The 20,502-nt window shown below is 34.6% G+C and overlaps 3 protein-coding genes and 2 pseudogenes across 3 annotated transcripts; 3 read left to right on the top strand and 2 right to left on the bottom strand.

The window, feature by feature from the left end:
• The first annotated feature begins 428 nt into the window (after positions 1–428).
• Positions 429–1,216, top strand: LOC112081924 (annotated as a pseudogene).
• A 3,409-nt stretch (positions 1,217–4,625) lies between these two features.
• On the bottom strand, positions 4,626–6,322 carry LOC18030519 (annotated as a pseudogene).
• A 1,162-nt stretch (positions 6,323–7,484) lies between these two features.
• Positions 7,485–9,520, top strand: LOC18030518. The gene is made up of 3 exons (XM_006414012.2): positions 7,485–7,602; positions 7,809–9,183; positions 9,288–9,520. The coding sequence occupies exons 2-3, from the start codon at positions 7,810–7,812 to the stop codon at positions 9,324–9,326; spliced, it is 1,413 nt and encodes a 470-aa protein (XP_006414075.1). The 5' UTR covers positions 7,485–7,602; position 7,809; the 3' UTR covers positions 9,327–9,520.
• A 672-nt stretch (positions 9,521–10,192) lies between these two features.
• LOC18030517 (protein MALE DISCOVERER 2) lies at positions 10,193–14,455 on the top strand. The gene is made up of 13 exons (XM_006414011.2): positions 10,193–10,554; positions 10,758–11,133; positions 11,219–11,351; positions 11,459–11,530; positions 11,631–11,774; positions 11,857–11,988; positions 12,058–12,152; positions 12,249–12,662; positions 12,750–12,940; positions 13,042–13,174; positions 13,268–13,422; positions 13,693–13,884; positions 13,962–14,455. Exons 2-13 carry the CDS (start codon positions 11,049–11,051, stop codon positions 14,211–14,213), a joined length of 1,998 nt encoding a protein of 665 aa, XP_006414074.1. The 5' UTR covers positions 10,193–10,554; positions 10,758–11,048; the 3' UTR covers positions 14,214–14,455.
• Positions 14,456–15,544: 1,089 nt separating this feature from the next.
• Positions 15,545–16,692, bottom strand: LOC18030516 (protein DOG1-like 4). Its single transcript, XM_006414010.2, has 2 exons — positions 16,250–16,692; positions 15,545–15,986 (listed from the first exon to the last, which is right to left on the bottom strand). Exons 1-2 carry the CDS (start codon positions 16,679–16,681, stop codon positions 15,702–15,704), a joined length of 717 nt encoding a protein of 238 aa, XP_006414073.1. The 5' UTR covers positions 16,682–16,692; the 3' UTR covers positions 15,545–15,701.
• Positions 16,693–20,502: the final 3,810 nt, after the last annotated feature.

Raw genomic sequence — 20,502 nt, 5'->3', positions numbered from 1 at the left:
GTTTTCTTTTCCTTAAAGTATTTGCTCATTTACTGTCTTTGATGTTTGGGTTTAGTGTTTCAGGAAGTTAAAAGAAGCAGGCACAACCCTACAAAGACATTCACGAGGCATCTAGTGAGCACAACACTACAAAGAGAGTCACGAGCATTCTAGTGGGCACAACACTACAAAGACAGCCACGAGCATTATTGTCATTTCTTTGTTTCAATAATGGATTTCATTTTGTTTTCTTCTTATGTAAGTTTTAGACCACAAATTCCATGTAATGTAACGACCACAAATCTTGTATGTAGACTCTATTTATAGAGTGCAAACGGAAATTGTATCAAACCAACATCTTCACTAAGCTTATTTCATTCTCCTTCTCCTTGTTTTTTCATTCTCTCACATTACTTTACCAATTCTACTTACAAAACCAAACACCTTTTATGGCTTCCTCTTCCAATAATCCTCTTCATGGATCACTTGATGATGATTTAGATCAAATGTTTGATGATGTATATGATCAAACATATGAAAATCTCTGCGTTATGTATGAAGAACAAATGGAGGAACCGAGAGCAAGAAAGAAACGGGCTTATATTGAAAGACAACGTGAAGAAGGCCATAATCGTTTATAGAACGATTATTTTAATGAGCCGTCAACATACCCTACAAATTTATTCCGACGGCGTTTTAGGATGAACAAACCATTGTTCTTGAAGATTGTTGAAAAACTTTCCAACGAGCATCGTTACTTTCGTCAGAAGAAAGATGCTCTAGGAAGACCTGGTCTCTCTGCACTTCAAAAATGTACCGAGCCATCCGTATCTTGGCATATGGTAGTGCTGCTGATGCGGTAGATGAATATCTCCGGCTAGGTGAAACTACTACTCGTAAATGTTTGGAACATTTTGTCGACGGAATAATAAATTTGTTTGGTGATGAGTACTTAAGAAGACCTACACCGGAGGATCTTCAACGCTTACTTTATTGGGGAGAGGAACGCGGATTTCCTGGAATGATCGGGAGCATCGACTGTATGCATTGGGAGTGGAAGAATTGCCCTACTGCTTGGAAAGGACAGTATTCACGTGGTTCCGGAAAACCCACAATCGTTTTAGAGGCAGTAGCGTCATATGATCTTTGGATATGGCATGCGTTTTTTGGGCCTCCAGGTACTCTAAAAGATATAAATGTTCTTGAACGCTCACCCGTGTTTGATGATATAATATAAGGTCGACTCCAGCAGTTAATTTTTCAGTCCAAGGAAGGGAGTATAATTTGGCATACTATCTCACTGATGGAATTTATCCAAAATGGGCAACTTTCATCCAATCTATTACTCTTCCACAAGGCCGAAAAGCAAAAAAATTTGCTGAAGTTCAAGAATCTGTCCGAAAAGATGTGGAGCGTGCTTTTGGAGTATTGCAAGCTCGGTTTGCTATTGTTAAAAATCCAGCTCTTTTTTAGGATAAAGAAAAAATAGGTAAAATTATGAGAGCTTGTGTCATACTCCACAACATGATAGTAGAAGATGAAAGAGATGGATACAATCTACTAGATGTGTCAGATTTCCAAAGAGAAGAAGGAGACGGAAGTGCAAATGTGGATAACACATATTCAACGGCTATGCCTACAAACATTGCCAATATGATGGATACTCGAAAAAAAATCCGGGATCCAGGAGTCCATGAACGATTGAATAAGGATTTGATTGAGAATATATGGCAAAAATTTGGATGAGATCAAGACATCTGAGTTCACGTTGTTAAATTTCATTTACGAATTAATTTTATGTTTGATTGTGTTTATTTTAAGAATGTTAATTTCTATTTTATGTTAAGAGTGTGTTTATGTTATAATCAAATTATTATCTTTGTTTTAAAAAAATATTTTCCTTAAGAAACCCAATCTAGATTTTACCACTAAACCATTATAATTAAGAAGGTTCTTAATCAAAACTCTTATTCCAAAATTAATAATAAAATAAACATAAGAACCCTTAATGGGGTATTAGCGATAATGATGGTCTAAGTATTAGAGCTAGAATAGAAGCTGTCGATAACCTCTTTCCTTAAAAAGATTATTAGACTAATACCAAGAAAATGAGAAACTTTTTGTCAAATGTTAATTTGTTGGTTATCTTCTATATACTAGGAAAAAAGTTACAACATTAATCGGACGTTTGAATAGTGTTTTGTTCCTAGATAATCAGAAGTTAGAAGTCAATCCTATTTTCATATTTTCTGTTTATTAATAATTTAATTTAATATATAAAAATGTTAAATTACTCTAAAATCGAGTATATCAGCCATCGAGGAGAGGCCTAGACTTTTCTCTAAAGACTTTGAACAAATATCAATTAATGCCTTCGGAGAAAAGAAAGAAGATTAGTGCACTGCACCATTAAACGTTGTGTGGCTCGGAAAAGGACAGAACAACATGTGTTACATTACCAATGAAGTCGGTCCACTTCAGTTAGTGCTTATTTGGCTCACATCAAAGTTTTTTTTTATTTTGGAAGAGTTTCAATTTAACCTTAAAAAATTAAAGTCAAACATCAAAATAACTTTTTTTTTCTCTCCCCAACTTTTGTCATTTTATCACAATTCTACTCTTTTCATTCAAGATATTAACGAAAATATCATTATAAATCCATTATTTCGATTTTTTTAAATATTCGCTAAAGTCTCTTTAGATCTTCTAAAACCCTTTTTATTACAATAATGCCATATTTTTCAATACCTTCAACCATCATAAACAACCCCACAAATAGAATAAATGCTTCTCAACCAATTTTAAAGATGTAATAAGTTAATATGAAAGCTCATACACTCATAACCTTCCATATTATTTCCTAATTTCTTCTCTAAAACTTCTGAGCTGAGTTACAATAACAAAAGTTATGCATTTTTGATGATTTCAGCTTAATCAAGACATTGGTTGTTTTTTTTTGGTCAAATTCAGAGTTTTGGGTGCATGAGAGACCTAAAAACAAACTTAAAACTGATATAGGTAATAATACACTTTAATTTTTGTAATATCTATATTTATATCGCGAAAGTAGACTTCATTTGAAGTCTACTAGTCAACATAAGGTTATTTTTGCAATTGACTTTTTAAAAGTAGACTTCATTAAACTTCACGAGAAGTCTACTCGATATCTCTTGAAAAAAAAAACCTAGTAGACTTCGTTTGAAGGCTTAAGAAGTCTACGAAAGAAAATATGTTATTTTTGTAGTTGACTGTATTTTGACTTTTTAATATAGACTTCCGTATGAAGTCTACTGTTTACGTCTACATAAGAAGTCTACGTTAAAGTTACTTTTGTAGTTTGACCAAAAACGTATGTGTCATTGTTTGACTACAGTTTTTTTAAAAAAAATAAAAAATTCAAAAAATTCCGAAAAACTTCAGTAGACTTCCCAAAGAAGTCTAAAACCTGTAGACTTCTTTGGGAAGTCTACTTATATTTTTCGGTCAAACTTAGAAAGAATTTTTTTTTGAGTAGATTTCACAGTGAAGTCTACTCAAAAAATTCAATTGCAAAAATAACCTATATTTTTCCGTAGACTTCTACTGAAAAAGTAGACTTCAAAAGTAGACTGTCAGAGAAGTCTACTCTTGCATGAAGTCTACAATAGAAGTCTACTTTGTTAGTCAATGGCTCAGTCAAATGCTAAAGTAACTTTTTTGGCTGGAAGTCTACTTTTGAAGTCTACTCAAGGAAAAGTCAACGAATTGGTCAATTGCAAAAATAACATGTTTTTAAGTAGACTTCTTTAGTAGACTTCCCTATGAAAAAGTAGACTTCTTCTCCAGTCTACTTTTGAAGTCTGTTGTAAAAGTCTACTTATTGCATTTATTTTAAAAACGCATTTTAGGCACAATTATAAAGTATTTTTTAATTTTTTTTGGCTTAGAAATGCTTGTTAGCAAGTGATTGAACTACTCAATCATTTTCATTTTATTTAAATCGATATTTATTGCAGAATCAGATTTTTTTATTTTTAAGCTAGTTAGCTTATAAAAGTAGACTTCTCCAGCAGTCTGCTATTGAAGTCTAATCGGGAAGTCTACTTTTTGTATTTATTTAAAAAAATGTTTTTCAAAAATATTTATAATGTTTTTTTTTTAGGTTTGGATATGCATGTTAGCAAGTGGTTGAACTACTCAATGATTTTCATTTGATTTAACTCAATATTTATTGTGGAATCGAATTTTTTGATTTATAAGTTAGTTATCTTGTAAAAGTAGACTTCTCCAACAGTCTACGGATGAAGTATGCACACGAAGTCTTATATATAGAAAAATTGTTAATTATGTTTTTGCAATAATGTGGTCATAATTTTGCTTACTAATAATGTATTTGTTATAGTCTTATTCTTTTTCTGTGAGTTCTGTATGACCAATTTTTTTCCCTTAACTAAGAAAGCTGGGTAAGATCTATCATCTAAGCCGTAACTCGACACCATGTGAATAATTCTGTTTTCGTCCTGTAATCACATGATTTGTAATGAATTTACTTTCTGGTGTGAGATTATAGAGGACAAAAAAACTTGTCGTATAAAAGATACATGTTATGAAATCACATTAACATAAAAAAACTCCGAGTATAACAATCCAACACAACCGGTGGCTCGTTAAGCTCCGGCGTTCTTCCCTCCTCTTCTGCTAATCTATTCGCAAAGCCGACACGGCAACGTATCGAGATTCACCGCACGAGCTTTCCCATAGATCCCCATTAGTCCACATCGCCTCCACGCGTGGTACTCGGAGTAAGCCACGGGATCATCAGCGAGCAGCTTCACATACGCTGCTAATTCCTTCACAGAACTGAATTTGCTACCGTCTATCACGGAATGAGGCGGGACAAAATCTTGCACGTTAGAGGCTCCGAAATAGATCGGAACAGAGCCAGAGTCTAGCGCATAGAAAAGCTTCTCGGTCACATACGACTCAGTGGCTGTGTTTGCGATTGCAAGGACGAATTTGTAGTGTGACATAGCGCAGTGGAGATGGTCGTACCATTTTGGCTCGGCGTTGGACTCGGCGACACATTCTGGATACATGGAGAGGGCTGAGTTCAAGCCACCGACGTTGTTTAGACACTTGCCAAAGGAGTGGAGTGGAACCAAATCTAGGAGGCTTTTAGCGAGGTGGTCTCTGTGAGGAAGGCATCTAGAAGAAGACCAATACACCAGAACATCATGTGTAATGTTTATCGATTGAATTTTTTCAAATGATGAAATCAAAGGAAGAAACGTGTGGGATTGGAATTTAGTAGGCTACTTACATTGTTTTTATGTGCAGAGATATGATAGTTTCTGTTATTATGAAAGAGAGCACCCGCGTAAGTGTCTGGACATCATCTTTGGCATGGTAGCTTATGAATATATCTTTACGGTGAAACTGCTTGCTTATTGAAGATTTGTTTAAAACGGGTTAAGTCGAAGTCCTGAGCTTAAGCAGATGATATGATACTAAAGAAGATGCAAAACAACACAGATCAGCGAACACATAATTGCAGATCTAAAAATCAAACTAAAATCTACAAAAACACACGATATATAACTTAAACCAATAGATCATTAGCCCCAAACCCAAATGACAGCACTTTAAGCAAAACTAAGAGCAAACATCAGTTAAGAAGTAAAGAACTAACCAAAGAAAATATCCTAGATTTCAGAATCTTGCATTCACAAAATACCCAGAAGCAAGAACATTTGAAGAAAGCAAGAGAGAGAGAGAGAGACTGACAGAAGCTGCTGTATTTGAAGTAAAAGATTACAAGAGAAAGGGGATACCTCAGATTTCCCGAAAGATAGCAACTTTATGAGCATAGTTAAGAAAGTAGAGAAATTTCCAGATCGGGATCTAGTAGAGAGAGCGAGAGTATACCAAAGCAAGTGGTGAAGCAAATCATAGTGGTTGAGCTCCGTTTAACAGACCAAACGGAACGGTTCTGCTTGGCGATATCGCCAGAGACAATGTTCCATGGATTCATGAAATCATCAAATCAATCCTTAATACTAAATAGCATATATTACACAAAATTGTGGATTCGTATGAATAATAACCTGTTTGAGTTCCTGGCGAGAAAGCTTTGACATCGCGAAGAACTTTGTAGCATCGTTTCCGGAAACACGACCATCTCCATCTGAATTTCAGAGAAGCGAAACCAAAATCAGAACAGTATAATAACTACGCGAGTCTAGTAAATCAAACTGAAAAGGGGAAAGACATTGAAACCTGAATCGGCGATGTTGAACCATTCCTTGTGGATCTTCTGATGCTCTTTCAAAAAAGTACCGATCGAGATCGCCGAAGACGTCTCCATTACTGGGAAGAAGATGCTTATCGAAGAGAGAGAAAGAGAGAGAGAAGGGAGGACACCAGATCTCTGAGCTTCGAAAACAATGGTGAGAGAGGGGATGGAGGCCAGAGGAAAGCGCCGTATAGTTTTTGTTGGATAAAATTAGGGTTTTATTAGAATTCGTTTGTTTATATAATACGATAAAATTTTCGGTTAAAATAGTTATTTTTGGTTCAATTTTGGTTTAATTTCGGTTTAAATTTTGGTTAGGTTAATTTATTCGGTTTAGCAGACTTCAATATAGAAGTCTACAAATTTTAAAACTAAATAATAGATTTTCTTCTTCTTAATTTAAAACAAAAATTTCCATTTATCAATATGAAAAAATAATTTATGTTCATTTGGGTTACAATTACGGAATTTATGAAAATAATTTTTTAAAAATTTTCAATTAAATTTCCTGATTTAATTACTTAGTAGATTTTATTTCTATAAACGAAGTCTACTATTAGACTTCTTTTTCTCTTTAGTAGACTTCGTGAGGGTGTAAACGGTAATTAGGATATCTGTTTTTTGTTTAGTCATACAAGATTAAATGGTCTTTTCACTACCTTTTAGGTTATTTCTGTCAAAAGTTTTTTCAGGGATCTACTTTTGTATTCAAAGTCAAGTTTTAGGTTATTTTTAGCAAAAACCTTTTTCTTTTTCCTAAAAAACATCAGGTTTTTTTTTTTTTTAGTTTTATATTTTATTTGTTGATTGCTTTTACAAGAATAGTTGAAACTTGAAACACAACCACTCCTCACGTTTTGCCTGAGGAATCATTTTCATTAATGCCAAAAAATTTGTCTCTGATCTTCTTGTATTCTAATTTTTAACGTCTATGCACAGCAGTTAAAGTTCCAACAGCAAAACAAAAGTAGTTGTTGGTCTCATCATTAATTCTCAATCAAATCTTGCGGTGATGTGATTTGTTATTTGTAGCTCTTATTGTTGATTATGACTCATATGAAATGAAAAAAAAAAACATAAGATCTACATAAAATTGAAAATTGATTTCAGAAAGGGAACAAAAAAAACTAAAGAGAAAAGTCTCTTTTATTGACAATTCTTTATCTACATTCATCTGCTATTTCCCTAAACTCAAGCCTTCAATCTCGGCCCCAAACATTCGGCGATATATATATACAATATCTTTTTTATTTTTCTACTTTATTAATCTCCTACTTTTGATAAGAACAACTACAACCTTAAACACAGCAGAAGAAGAGATCATTAGTCTCTGATTCTTGATTCGACTCAGTGTAGGTCTTTTAATGGCTTCTGTCTGATCATAGACTGATCTCTTTTTCATGTTCGTTTCCATATTTTATGATCTTTTATTTTCTCACTTTAGTTCTTTAATTGTTAGATCTGTAACGGAGACAAAACACAGACACTGTTTCTTTTACTCTCTTTTTTTGTAACTCTGTTTCTTTATACTTCTTCTCTCTTTTTTTGGTTTTTCAAGAATGGAGGGAAGGAGATTGAATTTGTATGCTCCCTTACCATCAATAAGGCGAATTTCAAGTAAAATAGAGCATTCAAGTGAATCAGAGAAGAGCCAGAAGATGACCATAACCAGACCAGAGCTTCGATCATGTCCGAGCAAAGAACAAGAAACGCCGGTTTTTGTATTACCAGACCAGAGCTTCGATCATCTCTCAGAGCCAGTTTCAGTTCCTTTTGTGTGGGAACAGATCCCTGGAAAACCAAAAGAAGACATGGCTACATTGATTCAACAATCAGGCTTACTAGAAACCGATGAAGACGAAGATGAAGATTTGGATACAGTTTCTTCAAACGGAAGCTTCTCTGTTAATTGCAGCACAAGCGGAGTCGAGAACGGTGAGAAATCTGACGATGATGTGTCGTCTAGAGAAAGTCTCGATCTAATGATGTCAAGATTCTTACCAGCTGCTAAAGCAATGGCTTTCACACATCAGAAACATCAGTCTTCTTCTGCCTTTAACTCTTCAGAGCAGAAGCAAACCATACAGAACAGAGAAGCTCTTGTAACTCGCCAAAGAAGTCAATTAGTCGCAGAACATGAACATTTCGCCATTATTCAGAGCCTTTATGATGATCTAAACATCGATGATGATGACGACGACGATGAGGAGGAGGAAGATGATGGTCAAGATGATCACCGAATCCACCCAAAGGTCACTATCAAGAAAGCTTGTGGATTCTTGCCAAGGCTTTGTGCTAAGAGCTCATTCAAGATTCTAAATCCGGTTCCTTTGGATCCAGGATTAAACCGGGTTCTCAAACATTCGGGTGATCAAACCAGGTTACCAAACTGGTCGACTAGGCGTCTCTCCGGTTTTATCTCTCCCTACCGAACCTCTTGTTCGGAAACCGGTTTTCTTGGAGCTCCAGAGAAACCAGAGAGCTTCAAAAGGCTAAACAGAGGAATAAGCAAGTCTCAAGAACTGTATCCAACAAGAACAAAAAGAGAGATTCTTCCTAACTATTCAAATTCTGGAGAAATCAGAATGTTTAGAAACTCGATCTCAACTCCTTCGAGGACGATTCACGACTCGAGGTTTCTTGTGGAGGAAGTAAACAGAAGAAGAAGAAGCAGCAGCATCAACAGGTCAGGGAATCTTCTGAAAATGTCGCCGGAATATGCGGCGGCGATTTCTCCGCCGCCTTTACCAGAAACCCCGTCTCGACCGTGGCTCCGACGAACACTCCTCGCGCCTGCGAGCCCGAGACCGTACAGCGTCGTTTTAAGTCAAGTTGATTCCAAGAAAATGAATCAAGAAATTCTTGAATCTACGAAATGGGAAACGATCGTTAAAACATCGTATGTTCACAACGATCACGTTCGTTATTCTCAGGTATTAAATACTCTTTGAAGATTTTTGTTTCTACACAAAATACATTTTGTCTTATTGAACATTTAATTTATATATATATCTTCTCCTTGTGAATTTCCATGCAGGAGCTGATTGTTCATCCATGTCGCCAGCAAAATACATAAAACCAGAAAGTTACTTCTGTTTTTACAGTAAAATTAAATTAATAAATAGTTATAAAACTTGCCTCTTGTTTTTTTCTCGCAGGCAACACGAATTTACCCGAGATTGATTTTGTTTTTTGTTTTTCTCAAATTTTCGTGTGTTAATTATAATTGCGGCGTGTGTTTTTCGGACCACATATTTTGTAATTGAGGATCTATGTTATTGATGGTTGATACTTGATAAATTATGTATTCTGTGGCGAACCGGTTCTGACTTATCCGGTTAAGGCCGGGATAATTACACAGCATAACCAGACTGGTTCACAATAGATTCAGTAATTGATTTGAACCTCGTTGACAAAGAAATTTCGGTTTTATCCAATTAAACCGGGATCTATAGCAGTAATCAAACTTAAACCACTCATCTCAGATAAATGTATAATTGACTTTTTTTGGCTTAGCACATTTGATCTTGACGGAAAAAGATAAGTGATGGGAGGCATGTAGTGATGGGAGGCATGTAGTGATGATGTTCATGCATATCAATTGAAAAACATTTTTTCCAGTGGGCATACGATTTTAGAACCGTTAGATACCGTTAGAGTAATGATATCCAACGGTCAGAGACATTTAGGATTTTCTTGCCGGCCCTACTAAGTAGTAAAGTATACGGCAGGCACGTCTCATGTGTTCCACTAACACTGTCGAAATCCAATCTTGTTTAAATAATACACCTTACAATACACATAATCATTTATTCTAATAATTTAACATTTTAAAATCTTTACACAATTAGGTGACGTGTCTTAGTACAATAAGCATCTGTAATTTAATTTGGAGAATTAAGAAGCAAATTACAAGGAATTAGGGACTCAAAAAATTGGATTTTTTTTTTTTGGTTTCGAAATAATAATAAAAAAAATCTGCAGAAAGAGAGAGAGGGGAAGAAAAGGGAGAGGGAGGAGAGAGAAGGCACCACCCTTTGGCCCTGGAGAGACCAAAGATGGTCGAAGAGAGAAAACTCTGAGATCATCATCTTCCTGCAAAAACAAGAAATCGACTTTTCAAAAAAAATAAAAAAATTTGGATTTGTTTTATATAATTGTTATCGATTTCTGGGGATATTTTGATTTCTTAATCCCCCCCCCACCAACATTCTCTTGCCCTACCCATTTTTTGGTTTCTTCATTGTTTTTTTTTTTCCGGAAACATAACAATACATACGCATTCTAAGGAATTCCTTTTTACAGTAAGTTTTTTTTTCCCAATCATTTGTTTGATTCCTTTACGTAATTTGCAATGTTCGTCATTTAAAGAGGTTCTAAAAGATGATTTTTTTGGGGTATTGTATACGTTGCTTATTCTAAAAGGCATCCCTTACTTTTTCGTAATTATTGTTTATAATTTGCATCTAAATTTTATGTTTTTTTTGTTTTGTTTGTGTCTTGTCAGGTATTAAGAAACAACGAGCTGTATAGATCCCAGAGATGAACATTGTGATAAAAAGGGTTTTGTGAATTTAATTTTCAACCCTGAAAATGTTGAAGGACCCTGATATCCGAGAATTTTCTTCCTTCTGTAAATTGTAATATATAGAAGATAAAAGTTTTTTTTTTGTTTGTTGTGGTTGTATAGAAGAGAAACTTTGTTGCTTTGTTTCTGGGAAATGGGTTTTTTTTTGGATTTTGATTTGTAATTAGAAATTTTTTTAGTATAGTGTTTGTTGTAAAACAAAACCTTATAATGGGTTGTGGATTCCACTACTCTTGCTTCCTCTTCTTGATCATTAGCCTTCAAGCTCCTCTCTCATTGTCTATCAATTCCCAAGGTTAGATTTTTATAATCCTATTTTCTTCTTATTTTATTTTAATGATTTGTTTAGGGTTTTGGATCTTAGTTTTTGATGAATTTAGGATTCACATTGTTGAAATTCCGGGAAAGAGTGGACTCGGATCCTCACGGAACTCTTGCAAATTGGAATGTTTCTGGTAATGATCTCTGTTCTTGGTCAGGGGTAACTTGTGTTGACGGTAAATTGCAGATTCTGTAAGTTCCTCTGTTAGACTAAGCTATGAAGATATGAGATCATTAGTGTCTCAATATTCTGATCAATTTTTTTTTTTTTTGGATGTAATCTCTATGTGTTTCTTTAGGGATCTTAGCGGATGTTCTTTAAAAGGAACGTTAGCTCCGGAACTTAGCCAATTGAGTAACCTAAAATCTCTGTAAGGGATATCTACAACTTCTTCTTGATGATTCAACTTGGCTATATATTTTCGACTTTTGGTTGATTTTATGTGACTAAACCGCTTCTTGTTCTTACAGAATACTCTCCAGGAACCATTTCTACGGTGGAATTCCAAAGGAGTATGGGAGTTTCACAAATCTGGAAGTCTTGGATTTGAGAGACAATGACTTGAGCGGACAAATTCCACCGGAGCTAAGCAATGACTATTCACTAAAACACTTGTGAGTTTAATTCCAGTGCTTAACAAATTGTATTGGCAATTAAGAATGTACCTTAAGTTCCGTTTGATTTGAACTGATCCAGGTTGCTTTCTGGTAACAAATTTTCGGGTGATATGAGAATAAGGGTCCTGAGACTTCAATCGCTGTTAAACAAGAGTCCAAAGTACTCTCCTTTCGATGTTCTTGGCTGTGCAAATAGAAAACTTGGACACTGGTAAGCTCGGTAATATTCTGATTCAATCTAACACCATATAAGATCTTCTAACCGGATCTTTCTTGGCAGTGTTTCAAGAAACCGTCTCATTCGAGTAAAAAAGGTAGAAGCTTTTGTATTCCGGATCAAAGCAACCTCAAGACGTGTCTTGAAAGCATTCCCAAGTAAAGCCAAAAAAACACAATTCGGATTTTTTAGCATTTGTTACCTCAAAAACTAAAGATTAGTACTTTTGAAGGCTTAAAATCTGATTCTTGCAGGTTTTTTGGAAGAAACAGATATCTTCAAACGACGTGAGTTACTCGAGGAGGCAAGTAATTTGGCTGCTGAGACTGCTCCTCCCTCTCCTAGTCCTTCTCCAGGGATTATCACTGAAGCTTCTCCTCGAAGTAGCGGGTCTTACCCTGCAGTAACTAATGCAAAGAAGAGAATCCCTCCTTTACCTTCTCCTGATGAGGAAACTAATCCAGATTCCTCCAAGAATCAGCCACAAGATAATAAACAGTCAAAAGGATCGAAACATGTGTGGCTCTATGTGGTTATCGCGGTTGCTTCTTTCGTCGGCTTACTTGTTATAGTCGCGGTTATATTCTTTTGCCGGAATAGAGCTGTGAAGAGCATAGGTCCTTGGAAAACTGGTCTTAGTGGACAATTGCAGAAAGCTTTTGTTACCGGTAAAAACCTCCTTCTCTCTGTTTTACTCTGTTTCTTTTGAGAACATTAACATTGAAAGTGAGAGAATATGGTGAATATTTTCATAGGGGTACCGAAGCTGAACCGGTCTGAGCTAGAAACAGCGTGTGAGGATTTCAGCAATATCATCGAGGCGTTTGATGGTTACACTGTGTATAAAGGAACTTTGTCTAGTGGTGTTGAGATCGCTGTGGCTTCAACAGCGATTTCTGAGTCTAAAGAATGGACAAGAGCCATGGAAATGGCATACCGTAGAAAGGTTAATTACTCAAACTTGACAAACAAGAAATCATCTTAGAGTTACTCTTGCTATTATTATTTTATTTTTTTGACCTAGAGTTAGTGAATGTGTTTTTGTAGATTGATACACTGTCGCGGATCAACCACAAGAACTTTGTGAATCTGATTGGATACTGTGAAGAAGATGATCCTTTTAACAGGATGATGGTCTTCGAATATGCTCCAAATGGAACCCTTTTCGAGCATTTGCATGGTAAAATAAAATAAAAAAAACATTGGTCTCGATCTCATGATGTTCTCTTGGCTTCACTCTCTCAGTTAACAACGTTTTAATCCGCCTTATCAGATAAGGAGATGGAGCACCTTGATTGGAGCGCAAGGATGAGAATAATAATGGGAACTGCTTATTGTCTGCAACATATGCACGAGATGAATCCACCCATGGCACATTCTGACTTCAACTCATCGGAAATATACCTAACAGATGACTACGCAGCCAAGGTTTGGCTCTAAAATCTCTGAAACTGTTTTTGAAAGTGTTGTTATTAAGCAGCATTTGCTCAAGAATCTCTGAAACTGTATTACAACGTTTCTAAGATGAATTTGCTCAAGAACCCCTGAATCTGTTTTAAAGATCAAGAAACCCCTGAATCTGTTTTAAAGATCAAGAAACCTACTGAATCCGTTTTAAAGATCAAGAAATCTCTGAAATTTTATTAAAGAAGTTGTCTTGAAGCTGCTAAAAAGGATTTTGTGTAACCGAATTTGCAGGTCTCGGAGATTCCTTTCAACTTAGAGGCGAGATTGAATCCGAAAAAACAAGTGAGTGGTGACTTAGAGCAAGCATCATTGCTACTACCTCCGGAACCAGAGACTAACGTCCATAGCTTCGGACTCTTAATGCTCGAGATAATCTCTGGAAAGCTCTCATTTTCTGACGAATACGGATCTATCGAACAATGGGTACGCATTAAAACCTCTGTTCTACTAAAAAAACAGAGGATATTGTCCGTATACTAACGGTTCTGACAATGTTTCAGGCATCAAAGTATCTAGAAAACGACGATTTAGGAGAGATGATAGATCCATCGTTAAAGACATTCAAAGACGAAGAGCTTGAAGTGATCTGTGATGTGATACGAGAATGTCTGAAAACAGAGCAAAGACCTTCAATGAAAGCTGTAGCAGAGCAACTAAAAGAAGTTATTAACATAACTCCTGAAAAGGCTACTCCAAGATCCTCTCCTCTTTGGTGGGCAGAACTCGAGATCTTGTCCTCTGAAGCAACTTGACCAAACCAGAGGTTTTGCCCTCAATCAAACCCGCTAAGCCGATCAGAGGTGTCTCTCTTATTCATTTAATGCTCTTTCTCTACACGTTGTACCGATTTTTTTTTTTTTTTTGGTTTGGTTCTTGGATCAGTTTTCTTAAACGAACTTTTGGTTCTTGATTCTTCTTCACATTCAGTTTGTTTTGATTAGTGTTTGCTTCTCGATGGATTTGATATATATACGACTTCCGATATGTGTTTGTATAATGATAACATAGCGTAGACATACACTAAAGACTAATCACGTATTAGGTTCCACTTGTTTTTTACTCTTTGATGTAGAAAACTTGTAATTTAGCTTTTTTCATTAACTTTGAGTGCCACCAACGACACCTTCGTCGACAGTAAATTTGCACTGCTTCTTCTAACTTATATTCATTAATTTAGAGTCTATTTTTTTCTGTCACCATCGATAGAGTCGCGAACAGAACCAGAGTGATAAAATAACAAACTGTTAATACATCGATAAAAATAAGATTGGCAAAATAGTTGATCTTGACTGTTTGTCATTTTTTGGGGGTGTTTAATTTTAAAATTATATACCAAAAAAAAACTGATTACATACTACTAAGCTAAGAAAGAAAGCTTTTACAAATTACAATATACTTTTATATACTTATTTAGAACTGGAACCAAGCAAGATTGAAAATGTTTCATATGGGATGAGAGATAGAACCAAAATAAAATTCAAAGAAGAGTTGTTATCCTTGGGCGGAAGAGATAAAAATCAGTTTCGCATAGTTTGCCAATTTTGCTAACTGATTAGTGACTAAGCTAATTCAATTCTTAACCATGTGAACATTATTTGCCATTTGTGAATGCTTCCAACAATGTTCTCGAGATGTGTATTAATTTTCCTATCTTATCTTTTAACGAGATCGATAAGAGTCTTACAATCTACCTCTTTTCTTGACAAACGAGCGGGTATCCGCGACACCATGCAGATTCATTGCGTGTGGAACAAACTTGTAACTTCACATCGTGAAAACTTCATATATTATAAATATATTTCATGACATGAGATTATTACATTATCCAATTTTTCTTTTCTAGTTCCAAACTTGTTTAAGTTTTTAACACAAACTTAAAACAATTGTTATAAGCTCTTAGAAATGTTATTCACGATTACCGTTCTTGTCTTTCTCTCCGTGTCTTTTGTCCGTTCACCGGATTTGTAACCGGACAATGCCCAAGATTTAATTCATATTTATATATTAAAAAAAAAAAAAACGTTTTTAACACAGAAGAAAAGAGGGTTGGATTTGTAACCGGACAATGTCTTTTCGGGTTGATTTTATTCTTTCTTTTTTTTTGAACATCCGGTTGATTTTATTCATATTTATATATTTTTACAAAAAGTTTTTAACACAGAAGAAAAGAGGCAGTTATTGGAAGTTATAAGAGAAAAAAAAACAGTAAATGAGAAGAAGCAAAACTACACTCGAGTGTGTCAGGAACCATAGGAGTGAGTGACATGATGTCTTGCGTTTCCCAACCTGCGTAACTGAACCTGAAACGCAGCCGCCGCTGCTAAAAACTCAACGCACTGCGGCGGAGACAAAATGTCCAAAATACCCTTGAGCGTTTTCAGCCGCGCACAATCAGCCACCTTCACCATCTTCTCAAGCGCCATCGCCAGCCCCTTCACCGCCGCCTCCACCACCACCGCAGACTCTCCTCCGATGTGACATCCAAGCTTTGCCAGCTCCACCATCTTCCGATCAGCCATAGCCACCTAAAGACGTCTCAAGTCATTTAAAAAGTTACATCTCAAGTCATTTAAAAAGTTTTTAAACAAAATTATTTGCAAGGCTTGTATAAATCTAAATAAATATATATTTAATGTTGATTTCGGTTGGTTAGACTGAAAAATTCGGAAGCTTTCAAATTCTCTAAAAAAAAAAAAATTTTGGAGTTTCATTTCATATTTATTCAATGATTGGAAAAAAGGAGTTTTTAAAAATCGGATATCCGTACGGACGAAAAACATGGACCCACCTGATAACGCTCCATCTCTCTCTCAATTTTTTCTTCATCGAACCTCGTCTTAACTCTCAGCTCCTCCAACTTCTTCACCTGAGCCTCCTCAAGAACCACCGTCGGCCTCCACGACTTCCTCAGCCTATCTACTATGCGAAACGCCATCGACGGTTTCCATCCGGTTAACCAAAAACAAGATCTCTCTAACGGGTTTAGCCAAACCGGTCCAAAGAAAGCCAGAACGTCTTCTCCTATCGCTGCCCATTTGGCTGTGTAGTAAGCTTTGTGATGCGTAGTTAGCTTCGAGATCATACCTCGTAGCTCCATCTCACTCATAGTGTTGTTGGTGTAGTTGTTATGAGCAACTATGAGTTGATGAAGATATTGCTCAAGTTGAAAAATCCAACCCTCGTAGAACTCGAGGAACTTTTCTTCTATTCGGTTTCTCATTTAGCTTTTCATTCTTTATATTCCCTATGAAATTTAGCATTCCGTGACAGTATTTATACCTACGTCTCTCTACATATAATACGTTTATACATGTGTATATACGCATGGTGAATGTACTGTATATGTTAATCATATTTTATCTACTCTATTATATCGTCATGGTTTTATATTAATTACTAACACTACGGAATAACTATTTTAATTCAATTTATAAAACTTCCACGGTTTAGAAAAAAAAACTTTTATCCCAAAAAAAAGTATAAGATGAATAACAAAAAATGAAACAAATTAATAGATTCAAATATTCTAATCATCCAACAAATTCTCGGATAAAATGACATTAATTTTGATACACATTGATAAATAGACGAAATAATCGAACGCAAACGAAAATTTTGTAATACTTGCATATGCATGGGTAATGAAAATAAATTACGGAACAGAAGTCCTGCCCAATAAAAACTAACAGAAACTCCTGTGTTTATTTGATGTAAAGTCACTATGAGAAAAATCCGTTGTCAAAAAAAAGTAAAGAAAATCACTATCATAAATGTTTGACGATATACTCTTGGAGAAGTCATAATTTTTTTTTGGTAACTAGAAGATCCTAGACTGAAGCTTGTACATCTCCCTATATCCAAGCTAGCCTCCAATATTATTATCCGTTTTTGCTACCACTCGATCTTGTAATTTTTTAGATTATTTCATATACCTTTTCAGTGGAGCTATCAACCTCTAATCTTGGATATGTCATATTAACGTGGATTTATGTATAGACTAAAATAGGACTCCGAGAATGTGGACGTGCAACATGAATGTAGGTATGTATTTAGTGTATATACGTAAACGTAACAAAATATGTAAGAAAAAGAAATATGTAAACAAAATTGAAACAAGTGTAAATCAAATATTTATGTAACAAATATTTATTTACGTGTATATTTTTTTTTGCTAAAGGTTATTTACGTACGCCTCACCGGAAAATATTTTATAATTTTAAGTAAAAACTATTTTTAGATATGAAAGAAAAATCAAAACCTTGACGTAACAGATGGAAGGGAAAGGGAGACTACAATAGTTGCATCTTGCATGGCTTACGCGCATCACCCGCCGACTGCAAATATGTGACGCTTTGCAAAATTAGTATTAACTACTTTAAAAAGTCTCTCATGGTATTTAATTAAACCACTTATATATATATATATATAAGAAAAGATATATGCTTATATATTCAACAGCTACAGAAATTGATGTATTGAAACAATCAATAAACAAAATGTGAAGAAGAATGGACAAAATGGTATACGGGTTTTGACCTCTGCCAGACCCGAAACGGCAGGTAACACAGAGCAGATGGCTCACGTGGACCCACGTGTCGCTCTTTTAGCCATCCTTAGCGTCAACGTGGAACATATCTCCCACGTATAACTTGACAGTCGAGCTTTACTAATGTGGTTATGTACAATGTATAGTACTTTTACTTATCTTTATGTATGTACTAGAATGTATACCATCCACCTTTTTTTATATACATATGTTGAACTTTTTGTTGAAGCTTTTTGTTATGATAAACTAATATATTGTAGATATTAAGAGATTTCTACTTATTGATGAACAAAGAAAAATTAAAATAATCGAAATCGTTAGGAAAACAAACATGAGTTTGTCTTAGTTCTAGAGATTAAAAGTAACAAAATGCGACTGTTCTAAAGTTGTAGTCTTTTAATTTTTTTTGTGGATGCTTAGTAAAAATAAAACTCGAAAAAACGGCATAAATCATGAATATAATTACATCGTGATTCATGAACATGAACATGCAGTGCTGTTTTGGGTTGGTTTAAAGTTACAAGCCAATAATTTTGAGACCAGAACTATATCTTAAGTGGGCTTCTTCGCTCTTTTTCTTGTTTTCTATAGTCGGCCTTTAATAGACTTCCTACTATTATTTTTTTCCGTTGTCAACGCAAAGCTATACACTTATATATATGATTTGAAAAATTGAAAAAAGAAGAAACAGAAACAATTCATCGAACAAAAACTTTTGAAACAGTTCATGAAGAAGCTTAGGGTGGGTGCATGCAAATAATCGGAAGTATGGCCAAGAATATGGAGGAATAATGAATTGTTTCCAGTATGGGACTTTAAAAAAAAAAAGTTTGAATGTGATGCTGATCAGGTAAGTACACTGTTAAATTATTATTGTTCGAACTCAGCTCATATGCATGCATATGTTTCTTGGTGCATATTACTTAAGCAACGTTTCTGCAGACTGAAAATACAAAACAATTAAAGTTAGTCATATACTGGATCAAAGCTTATATAATGAGAGATATATAGACCAATTACACGAGAAGACAGCATCAGTTACATCTAACAAATTGATATATATATCCATCGTTCAAATGAAATTCGATTTTTTACAACAGACAACATTAATCACATAGAAAAAAACTACATCTAACGAATTAATATATTATATTCCGATACATCGTTCAAATGAAATTCGAGTTTCTTCTAAACCTGTTACCCAATCAGACCCATATATAGTTTAAATCTTAGTTTGATAAAATCTGTTTTCAGTTTTTACATTTATTTGGATTTGAGTAATTTTTTTTTTTTAAAAAAACATAAAGAAGAAGATCATCACGTACGTGACTGCAAGACAGAAAAGAGTACGTCAGGCGTTACAGCTCTGTTTCTAGTAAATAATAGGAAACCGAGACACGTGTGGCATGTGTCGACTAGGCTACACGAAAAGTTTTGAAAAAAGGAAAGCGTTCATGAAGTACTTGTCCAGGTTCACAACTATAAATAGTAACAAATTTACCGTACCAAATTTATCCATGAACAACTGTAAATAGAACAGATTTAAGGAAAAAAAAGGTTCTAATTTCCATTTTTCTTTTCTTGGAAATAGCTAATTTTATTTTTTACTGATTATTTTCGATATATATTTTTTTTAACTCAGTAGTACGTTCTTCAATTATTTGAAGATATATAATCTAATTTTGTTTTGTTATTTGAGATTTCAATATGCGTGTGGGTTTTATTTTGGTGGTAAGTAAACATATCAATATGTCAATATACTGTATATGAAAGGAAAAACATATCAATATATGGAAAATTATTTCTTACGATCGGGAATTTTGTCAATAATAAACAAACAAAAACGAAAGAAAGAAGAGATTCCCAACCACCAAAAAATGTAGTGAAAAGCACATACATACATCTGCACATGACTTGGTGAGTGGAGAGAGACAGGTGAGAAAATGGGAACAAGACAAGAGAGAACAATGAAGATTCCTTGTAGCGTAAGTTTACATTAACTTCAAGGTTTTCAATGACCCTTAATTAACATTCACATTGTTATATAATATATTGCATTCGGTAGCTCGGTGAGTAAGGTTAAGGTTAAAAAATGAATAAACAGTAACCAAAGAAATGAGTAGTATTTTAGTTTAACAATTAACAAGTGGAAAAATAGTGAAAAATACACTTACATATATTGCATTCGGTAGCTCGGTGAGTAAGGTTAAAGTTATATAACAAAAAAAATGAATAAAGAGTAACCAAAGAAATGAGTAGTATTTTAGTTTTAACAATTAACAAAGTGAAAATAGTGAAAAAAATACACTTACGTCATTTTTTTGGTTTACTATATCATTTATGCGTAATTGTTCTGATGAAATAAAGTATATAAATGTTATATGTATAGTAGAAATATAACTTAACTGTATAAAACAATCTCACAGCTAAATTATTTGTTTACATTTCAAACGAGATATCAATTCAAATCCCATATCAAAATGTAAACATAAATA

Source organism: Eutrema salsugineum, unplaced genomic scaffold (genome assembly GCF_000478725.1).
Source record: "Eutrema salsugineum unplaced genomic scaffold, Eutsalg1_0 scaffold_1, whole genome shotgun sequence".
In the NCBI taxonomy this organism is placed as follows: Eukaryota; Viridiplantae; Streptophyta; class Magnoliopsida; order Brassicales; family Brassicaceae; genus Eutrema; species Eutrema salsugineum.
Note: the sequence above shows the minus strand (reverse complement) of the source record. Positions and strands in the feature narration are given on the sequence as shown.